Below are 10452 nucleotides of genomic sequence, written 5' to 3' on the forward strand. Positions count from 1 at the left end.
GACCGAATCTCCCAGTTTTTTAATTTTTAGCCTTTGCTATGGAAAACGTTTCCCAGGAATATATGAACTTTATTGAATTAACCAGTGAAGACACACTATTAAAAAAATAAAAATCACCGGCAATGTCCCCCCATAATCGAAATGTTTAGGTCCATCAGTAGCTGCCTCCAAGGTCATGTTCGATACATCTCATGTGGAAACAGCAAATTCCAAGAATTTATTGTTGTTTAAAGAACAGTTTTGGGGTGTGCGGACATCCCATACATGCTTTCATTTTGCTGGTTTTCAGTGTGAGCCATGGCGTGTTCAAGTCGCTCTGTTCTGTCTTTTTCTCATTTGACATATGTTCAAGAATTGAAAAGACTTCAAAAATTATTAGAGGAGGTTTCGTCAGATGAAGATTCTATAGAACAAGAATTAGGAGATTTGGATAACGAAGATATATTTAGTGATCATCAGTCTGAATCAGAAGAACAGCAACTCTTCAGAAGACATTCCTTGTTATCAAAATGGCAGAAAGAACCCTTTTGCGTTCAAAGATGCATGGCGTCCCATAATATCATAAAAAAATTGCCTGGCAATACACATATATCTAAAGATGTGGCTTCACCCATTGATGCATAGAACCTAGTATTTGATGACAATGATTGAAATGATTGTGAAATGCTCTAATATTTATGTAAAAAATATTTTGGGAAATTTTAAAAGAGAAAGAGATGCAAAAATTGTAGGAAAAGGAAGAGTTTCTTGCTTTTTTAGGACTCTTATACATAGCTAGATCACACAAATCTTTCCATTTAATTGTTAGGGATTTATGGGTGACTGATGGCACAGTATTTGATATTTTTTGTAAAACTGTGAATTATAAGTGTTTTCTTTTCATTCCTCGTGCCTTATGATTCGATGACTTCGGAACACAGGATGACAGAAGAAAGAGTGATAAATTAGTTCCAACAAGAAGTCTGTTTACAAATTTTGTCAAGAATCATCAGAAATTATATCATGTAGGGGAACATGTGACTTTGGATGAAAAGCTAGAACCTTTTTTAGGATGATGCTCCTTTCGGCAATATATGCCTAAGAAACATGCACGATATGGTATAAAGAAGATATTTGCTGTGGTTGATGCTAGAACCTTCTATATTTTTAACATGAAAATTTACGCAGGTCAGCAGCCAGATGAGCCATACAAGAAAGTCAACAGTTCTTGTGAAATAGCAAAGTATATTCTAGCTACATTATACAATTCTAGAAAAAACATTGCTACAGGCAATTGGTATACCAGTTATGAATTGGCCAATTTCTTAAGAAAAATAAAATTTCTATCATTGGAACAATATTTAAAGACAAGAAGATTATCCCACCTGAAATTGCATCAAATAAGAATAGAGAACCCTCTTTGGGTTTCAAAAGGATTTAATGCTACTTTCTTATATGGCTAAAAAGAACAAATGTATTAATCTTTTGTCAATTGTGTATGATAATGAAACCACGAGATATTTGAAAAAATCCAAAGTAATTGTGTTGTACAACATGCTGAAAGGAGCCGTTGATATAGTCGATGAAATGGGTGTCGCGTATTCTGTGACTAGAATATCAAACCCATGGCCTATGGTAATATTTTTTCACTGTTAAATATTGCCAGTATAAATTCAAGGATCTTGCTTTTATATACTAAAACTCTACTGGAGAAATTCGGGAAATGGAGGCACTTCTTTAAGGATTTGGCCTTTGCACTTTTAGATCCTCATTTGAAATCACGACAGAAACAGAAGGAACACAATGAAAATTCTCCTGATGAAAAGAAAGAAATTGACACCGAAGAAGAAAGTTACAAAGAAAAGAAAATTGTTATCGTAGATGTTACATGTGCTGAAGGGAAAAAGAAAATCAAAAGCTAAATGTGTGAAGTGTAAATATATATATATATATATATATATGTCAAGAGCACTGTCAAATAGAAGCTGCATGTATAAGCTACAAAATATAATAATCCTTCTTAAGCTTAATTGATTTGAAAATTAATTGTATAAATCATTCTCCATGTGATAATTTTGAATAATTTGGATTATAATTGCATTCACAAATAAAAATTTCTCATAGAAATCAGTGATTCCTAGTCATCTGAAAAAAAGTAAGTACTTTTGATTTATTTGTTATTCATTTTAAAATTATCATTATTTTGAAGCTGTTTTATATAATAAATGTTGTAATTAGTATAGAATGCATTCTTTTACTGAATTGTAATAATATGTTTTATTTTTACATAATTTGATAGCTTGGGGTGTCAACACACCTCAATAGCGATCTTGTGTTACATAATACAGTGCCATGTCCTTCCGCTTAATGAAACTTAAATTAGACAAATTGGATTCCTCTGTAAGGTTCCAATCATATTATGTTTCGGCTATGCGGAACTTGACATCGAAAAGGACAATTCTCAGAACCCGCACACTTCCAGGAAATACATGTAGCTAGGTTACCATTCTCACTTACTACAAAGACTTTAATGCCAAACAGTAATCGATTATTGCTCAAATCGGGATCACGGAATCCTTCATAAGCAGAACTTTCGTCCGATTGGTTGTCTACCCGGGACCCGAGACATTTTTGGTGAGGTTTGAAAAAAATCCCGCATAGCCGCAACATTTCTTCCGTAGCTGGGCGGGACTCTTTTTTTTTTTTTTTTTCTAGGAATCTTCCCGTTTAAACCAGTGCTACCAGAATCTCGTTTCTCAGAAAAGTCCCGTGTAGCAGGGACTGTAGCCATGTGTGATAACCTCTTAATGATTTTTAGTAAAATTCTTATTAAATTTTATTTCATCTGAATTGTATTTTTTCTCATTAAATTTTATTTGAGTTGCTTGAATTATCTTAATCTACTGTAGACATTAGACATTTGTAGATTTTTATTTAAATTCAAGCAGTGTTTAATCATTTAATACTTGTATTTGATGATGTTTAATTTTATTGTGTATGGTACATTAACTAAGCTTATCCACTCAAGTACCTATGTACATTGATTGTTCATTTTATTTTCATCATACATAAAAATATAAGAAAATTTTAAAAATGAAATTTATGCAATTAAATAATAATATATTTTACATCAGAATTGAATTACGAATAGTTCATATTAAGTGTATGCCCCCCAGACAGTAGAGTGGTTAGGGGAGCCTAGCTGCATTACCAAAAGGCCTGGTTTTGAATCCCAGAGAAGGCATGGATGTAAAATTGTCTGCCCCTATAGGAAGTAACAGTAACCACCTATTAGGTACCTCCACAATAAAACTGTCACCACTTCTTCCGGGTAAATATTAAGAGCATGAAAGTCAGTTTGAAGTTCCTTTCAAATGGTGTCATTGTGGAGTGGAGGGTGGTAAACAGTGGCATAGCTGGGAGGGCAAGGGAAGAGATCTGTTTTTGGGTGCAGCATCAAGGGAGCAACAAACTGATGCTAAGAAAATGTAGAATTGCATGTTTTCATTTCTCGGCAAGCAGGAGGGGTGTAAAATCTTCAATTGTCCTTGGCGTTGAAACCCCCAACTATGTGAAAATTATATGCTATTCCATATGTCTCATTTTTCATATAGGAAGTCTAATATTTCATATTTCTTGGTACTCAGTCCCCCTTTTAGACACTGAAAGACTTTAATAACTCATTATAACTCAATATATTATATAGATTATATATTACAAATTCTATTGTTTTAACCTCAAAGCCATTGCTAGGGCTTTCAACGTCTAAGGACAAATGAAGATTTTGCACTGCTCCTGTTTGCCAAGAAGTGAAAACATGTTATTCTAAACTTTCTTAGCATCAATTTGGTGCTGCACAAGGAGACAGATGTCCCCCCTTGCCTCCAGCTATGCCTCTGGTTACCACCCTGCCCCGAAAAACGTATGCAATTCTTATGCTGCATATTTGAAAAATATAGCTATAGGTTTTATTTCCTCACTTAGCTCTTTATTTTCTAAAATGTATCTTATTATCAGAGGTACTAATTTAGCCATGAAATAAATGCCATTTCTGTCCCCACCACAAAAACATTTTTTTTGACGTTTTTTGAAAACCAACTCTTTGGCTCTCAAGCTTATTACAGTCAAAAGTTGTTAATCCGGACTCGTCGGGACTTTGGCAATTCCAGATTATAGATCATCAGTTTAAATCTGGTAAGATGGCATGCAGAAATTACAAAATTAAAAATATGAAACCATAATTTATGAAATAAAGAACAATTATGATCTAAAGGGTATCAAAATTTACAAAAAAAAAAAAAAAAAAAAAAAAAAAAAAAAGCTTAATATTTATTTGTTTACTTTCTTAAACATTTCTTTCAATGTAAGTTGTTTAGGTTGCTTCGTTTCATGTGATAATGCTTTCTCTTTAATTCTATTAAACAGACATAATTTCTTGTTTAGTTACAAAGTTCCACTGTTCAAGTCCTATAATTGCTCTCTTGAGAAAACCGACTAATTTGTCAATCGAAATTTTTTTGTTTTCAATAACCTCTGGGTCACTTTCTTTACTATCGGAAGCGAATTATAATGACGAGAACTTGATTTATATCATATCAAAGACGGAGTACATCGAGATGAAATACTACACTTATTAAGGAATTATAAGCCAAATAAAATAAAAACATCTGCCCTGAAGATAAGGATAGTGCTGACAGATCAACTTCCAATTCATTGCGCACTGTGGCGTGAAATTGATAAACAGATTTCGGATTTTGAAACATACTTTCGCTTTGTAGATCCTTTACAAATATATATCGGAAATTCTATTTGACATAATCGAAAGTTCAAGCTTATTTTTATAAAATTGCTCTAACAGTCTGCAAAAAATAATAAGCCGGATCCAATTCGAAGATTAAGGAACAACGCAATCTGCAACATTAACTGAATTAGATAATTTTAACTTAGCTTATACCGTCCGTTACACATTAAATGTGCATGCGCACAAGCATATTCACAGCCGTAAAGGTCTTACATGCACTCATAAATGCCTGCGCGCATGCATGAATGCGACGCATGCGCAGAAAGTTTGTAGCTTTGAGGTCCGGATTATAGATCATTCCGGAGTATGGGTGTTCGAATTAACGACTTTTGACTGTAGTTGTATTTCAGAAATATACTTGAGGGGGGGAAAGTGCAAAAATTACCATATCTCGCATAATAGTCACACTTTTTTTGCCAATTTTTCATTGTGAAAGTCTAGGTGCGACTATCATGCGGGGGGGGATCTATTACACAATATTGTACGCTTTTGACATTTTTTTCTGCTTCAAAACGGGGGTGCAACTATTATGCAAGTAAACACAGTAATCAAAAAAGATGTCTGATTCATATTTGTACTAAATACAAGAATAGGGTGTTAAGTTTTTAATAATCTTAAAACTAGGCATAGTTGCCGATCTGTTTTGTACTATTTTCATTCACTCGGAACATTTTAAATCAAATATGTAAGCCATTGGCAGCTGAATAAGAAAATAATTAAGTCCAAAAATTACCAGTTTCTAAGATGATTAGTTAATTACACTATTCTCAGACTCCATAGCATAAAAAATAAGAGCATAATTAACATGTTATGAAGGTCACAATTCAAGCAGAGGGAAAATTAACATAACCATAATGGGTAATTTTCATAATTTATTAACTGGTTAATATTTATACCACTTAATCTGTTTGTTCCATGTATTTGTATCTTGGTGCATAATTATTCTGTTTATTTTCGATTAAATAATGATATATATAAACAGTTTTTTTTTTTTTTTTTTCCTTACAGAGGGTACAGTGGTAAAAAATTAGAAAACAACATACAATGTGAGATATTTCAGACATTGCTAGATGAAGCTAAGGAAGCTTATAACCCATCTATAGTTTTCAAGTTAAATAGCAATACTCCAGAAGATATGGAATCTAATATTGAGGAAATTTGCAGATGGATTGAAATATATAAAAATAATCATGCTAATGGATAATCTAGTGACACTTGTGTGTATTATTTAGGAATTTTATGTGTATATATGTATAGTTGATTTGATGCTTAGGAAAAAAAGCAACTTGTTATGTTTGTAACTTGATGTTTTTTAGTCTTAATGGACTAGACCGAATTCATGTCAATTAAATTATAATTTATTTATCTTTTATTGTTAAACGTTTATTTTTCATTTGTTATTTAATTAAGGAATGAGTCACATTTATTTACAGTGAATTTTAGTGGTGAATATGCAATGAATAATATCGAATTTCCAAAGCATTATGTGTTGAGTACTTTTCTTTTATTATATACTACATATCTTAGCTTTGTCATTTAAATTTTTGTGACAAATGGTAGTCTAATGCATGCTCAATATTTTGGAGCAAAATTGCTCTATTTCCATTTCTGATTTGTGATAATTATTGAATGTTTTTTAAATTGATATCAGTGGTGATTACCAATAAGTTCGTTCTCCCTATGCTGAGTATGCAGTAGTGGCGAATATTTTACTTAGTGTTGGAACTGTGACATGTTGCATTTATTCATTGATTAAGTCAACCAGTTTTTGTTTCCCTTTAATTGGAATTTTCTTATGTTCATTCAAGCATTTTAGTGTAATGCTTAATTCCTGTTCATATTTTTGTAATTTTATTATCCAACAAAGAAATGTGTTACATATATTTCTGTTAATGGTATGTTGATAAATGCTGATATTTTTTTTAATTAAATAAAAATATTCTTTGATAGGAATACCTAATATTTTCTTAATACATAAGCAATTTATCTTTTTTATTTAATATAATGCAAGTTGACATACTTAGCTCAAATACTGTTATTGCAAAGTTTTCTAGGGGAGGCAGGGATATTAAATAATGAAATGTGATTATAATTATAATTTGTTTCATTCATGAATGTCAATATTAGCAAATAGAATTTTTATTTCCTCGCTCTCTTGAATTCAAATAATGCACACAAAATAATAATAATTCCCCAGTCTGTAATATTTCTCTTTATCCTATCTCTTAATAAAAATTATTTAATATATGCAAGACTAGTTAAATTACTTTCTTAATTTATATTTAACTTAAAGAGTATAATAATTATAATAAGAGTTCCTAGGAATTAAGTCATTATAAGTGAAAAATGTTCCAACCATAGTTTATCATCTCTATTCAGTCTTAAAGAAATAGAATTATAGAAATGTGTATTTGTTTAATGCAAGAATTTTGCCTTCCTTCCTTCCTTTAAAAAAAGGTCATTGAATTGCATCACAAATTTTTACATGTAAAAACATTTTTTAAATGTTAAGCATGAAGGCATTAAACCTTAGCTTAGCAAGTTTTATCAACTTCAATGAAAACAGAAATAATCATAAAATCATATATGTATCATCCAGTGAAGCATATACGGTTACCATCTCATAAATTAAATACTCTCTTTTATAGCCAAAGTTCAGCTTAAACTTGAGTTAGGGAATGATTTTCCATTTCTTAATAAAATCTCATTCTCCTCTGCTGTCAGATTGAAACAGTCATGTAATCAAATGGAACAAGATGTTACATAAGAGTCTGATTAAGAATATTATGCCGATTTACGTATCTTCAATTATGCTTCACTTAATATCAGAAAATTAAGTACCTTTAGCTGAAGACTATAATTATGTAAATAAACAATATTTAGTTAGAATTCCCTCCTTTTTTTTTTAAACATTTATATAAAAATAATAGTGTAATTTCACACAGTATAAATTATAGCCTTAAAAGTTAAAAGGAATTTGTTTCTGACATTGTTATATTGGCTGCCAAAAACAAATTTGCTCAAGGATTTGCATGAAACAAGTGTTAGTATGAGAAAGGATGAAATCTTTTCATTTTAAAATGTATGCTTAAAATTCCTTGTATGTGTATATATATATAAATGATATAAACTTTTTGATTGCAAATGTCATATTCTTTTATGTTACAAAGTATTTTGCTTTAATAGCATATTTTTGCTAGTAGAAGAATTATTTTAATTTTTATTGTCTCAAGGCTAAAATTATTTGACAATGTTTTTTGCAGTTAAGAAATGGGAGAGGGGATTAATAAATCTTGACTCGCAAGTATCACTATCTAGTCAAGTGAAAAAAGGGTAATATTCAACAGATTATTTCTCGAAATTTTGAAAGCTTTGCCAAAAATTATATGGTGCTATAGTAAAATATTTTGATACATGAAATATTTTATAACATGTTAAATTCATTTTTCTCCTTTTTACAGTGTTTTCTGTTGTAAACGATTTTTTGTATTCCTGGTTTAATCTATGGTTTACACTTTTGTGGCAGCTGCTAGATACGTGTGTTATTCAAAGAAACCCTTGTTAGGCGGGAAAATGTAAATGTGACTAACGCAAGACTTGTGTTGATGCTTTCCATGTTTTCATAGGCACATACTTTATAGCTTTATTTTCTGTAGGCTTTAAAAAAAAAGAGTAGAAAATCAAATATGATTATTAAAAGGTAAATGTCTTTATTTTTGCATATAAGAAAAATAAACTGATTTATTTAAAATTTGATTCATAGATTTAAATTTCATGTAATTTATTGAAAGATGCAATTTTTATTTATTTATTTATTTTTTTAAAAAGTGATAAATCCACTAAAACACTTTTGTCAACAAAGCACATACCTACTACTAATTTAAAATATTACCTTTCCATTGCAAGCAATACTTGCAAATCAGATCTTGGTAGTTTCGATGCTGATATTCAAATAATCATCAAAATATTCGTTAAAAAAAAAAAAAAAAAAAAAAAAAGACAAGAAAGACCACTTACCTCTTTAGGTGCCAAACTGTGAATCATAGACTGAGCCAAAAATTCAAACTTGAATCAGTGATTGCTTTTTAAGTACTGTTATGTTGTGTTTCTGAATGAAAATCATCTTTAAATCTATTTGCAATTTCAGATTGTCTCGCATTTGGCAGGTGTGCAGATGGATTTTAATGTTTTTTTTTTCCTTATTTTGTTCAGCTTCTTCAGAATAAAACTATTTTTTGTAATAAAATTATTATGCAAGCTGTTTTGTATTTTAATGAGTTTGTTCTAGATAGAGAGTATTTCAAAAAGAATGAAACTGCTTAACAGATCTAGTATAAAATAAACTACAATAACACATCTACTGAGGTATCTAAAAAACAAAGTATCAAAATTTTACTTATTTTTCAAAAAAAAAAAAAAAAAAATTATGTTGAAACTAGCGTGTTACTTGGCATATATCCAAGTTGTAATCGAATTGTTATTGTACACACAAAAAAATCTTCATTGATGGTTTCACATAACTTGTGAAAATCTCGTTGGAGTATAGTGCATACACAACATCCTTGTTGAATCTCCATAGGGGGAAAAAATTCCTTGTATGTGATCTTGGTCACTTGCGACAATGTGTATGGCAAACTTATTGTCTTGGCATATGTTGTATGACAGGTAGTTTGTGAAAAGACCATTTAAAAAAAAAAAAAATTTTAACAGCTATATGAACTGGAGAATAATGAGTTGGGTATATGGACTAGAGAACGATGAGCAATTGCTGTGTAAAGTTGTCTCTTTTTCAATAAATATCCTTTATTTGCAAACTTTTTGAGGGGGGGTATAGTAAGAACACTTCAATCGCATTTACAGCATGTCTCATGTAGACTATATCCATTAATTTGCATTCCATAAATACACTTTTAGACAAAAAAAAAAAAAAAAAAGACTTACCATGATGCAGCGAGAAGATATAAAGCAAATTCATATGCATAGAGGTTTCGACAGAAGATGCAAAATTTTACATTTTGGCTGCCAATGAATGAACAGTTGTCGCTATAGTGCATCCGATCTGCGCAACTGGCAAGATATTTAAGAGGAGAAATTACGATTCTAGGTCATAAATTCTTCACGAATTTCATTGTGTGTACTCTGGTAGACAGTAACTGTGCCTCGCATACAGGTGCACGAACGATATGCGCAGATGTCAGAACTTGAGAGAGGTAGTGTATTTGGGCTCAAAGAAGCCGGTTGGTCTCTTATCGGCAAATAGCTCAACATTTGAACAGGAGCAATGCCACTATTAGATGATGTTGGCAGGAATAGGTGTACCGTGGCCGCACACAGCGTCAAAAAGGAAGTGATAGGCCTAGAGAAATGACAGAACGTGAAGATCAAGCGATCATCAGAGCGGCATACACAGCCCCAGATGCATCATTATCATCGATTGTATGGGCAGCTAGTGATTCAGTGACTGCAAGGACCATTCATAGACGGCTCGCCGAAAGTGAGCTGAGGTCACGGTGCCCCCTGAGCCGACTAACATTGACCTCTGTACGTCAAGCCCGTTTGAAGTGGTGTCAGGCTCATTCGCACTGGAATGGAATTAACTGGAGTAAAATAGTCTTCAGTGATGAGTCTCGCTTTGAACTGAGCCCCGATGACTAGCAAAGGCAAGTCTGGAG

The 10452-nt window shown here is 31.6% G+C and overlaps 1 protein-coding gene across 1 annotated transcript in view; it reads left to right on the forward strand.

Moving 5' to 3' along the window:
* Positions 1–9041, forward strand: part of Ak6 (adenylate kinase isoenzyme 6) — a 35494-nt gene extending 26453 nt beyond the window's left edge. Inside the window, exon 4 of the mRNA XM_035364860.2 lies at positions 5789–9041. Within this exon, the coding sequence (XP_035220751.1) occupies positions 5789–5984 (196 nt within the window). The 3' untranslated portion in view covers positions 5985–9041. The remainder of the gene's footprint in view (positions 1–5788) is intronic.
* The last annotated feature ends 1411 nt before the right edge of the window (positions 9042–10452 follow it).

This window comes from Stegodyphus dumicola, chromosome 10 (genome assembly GCF_044657685.1).
Source record: "Stegodyphus dumicola isolate Sdum_Otavi_A_Nest chromosome 10, ASM4465768v1".
Lineage (NCBI taxonomy): Eukaryota > Metazoa > Arthropoda > Arachnida > Araneae > Eresidae > Stegodyphus > Stegodyphus dumicola.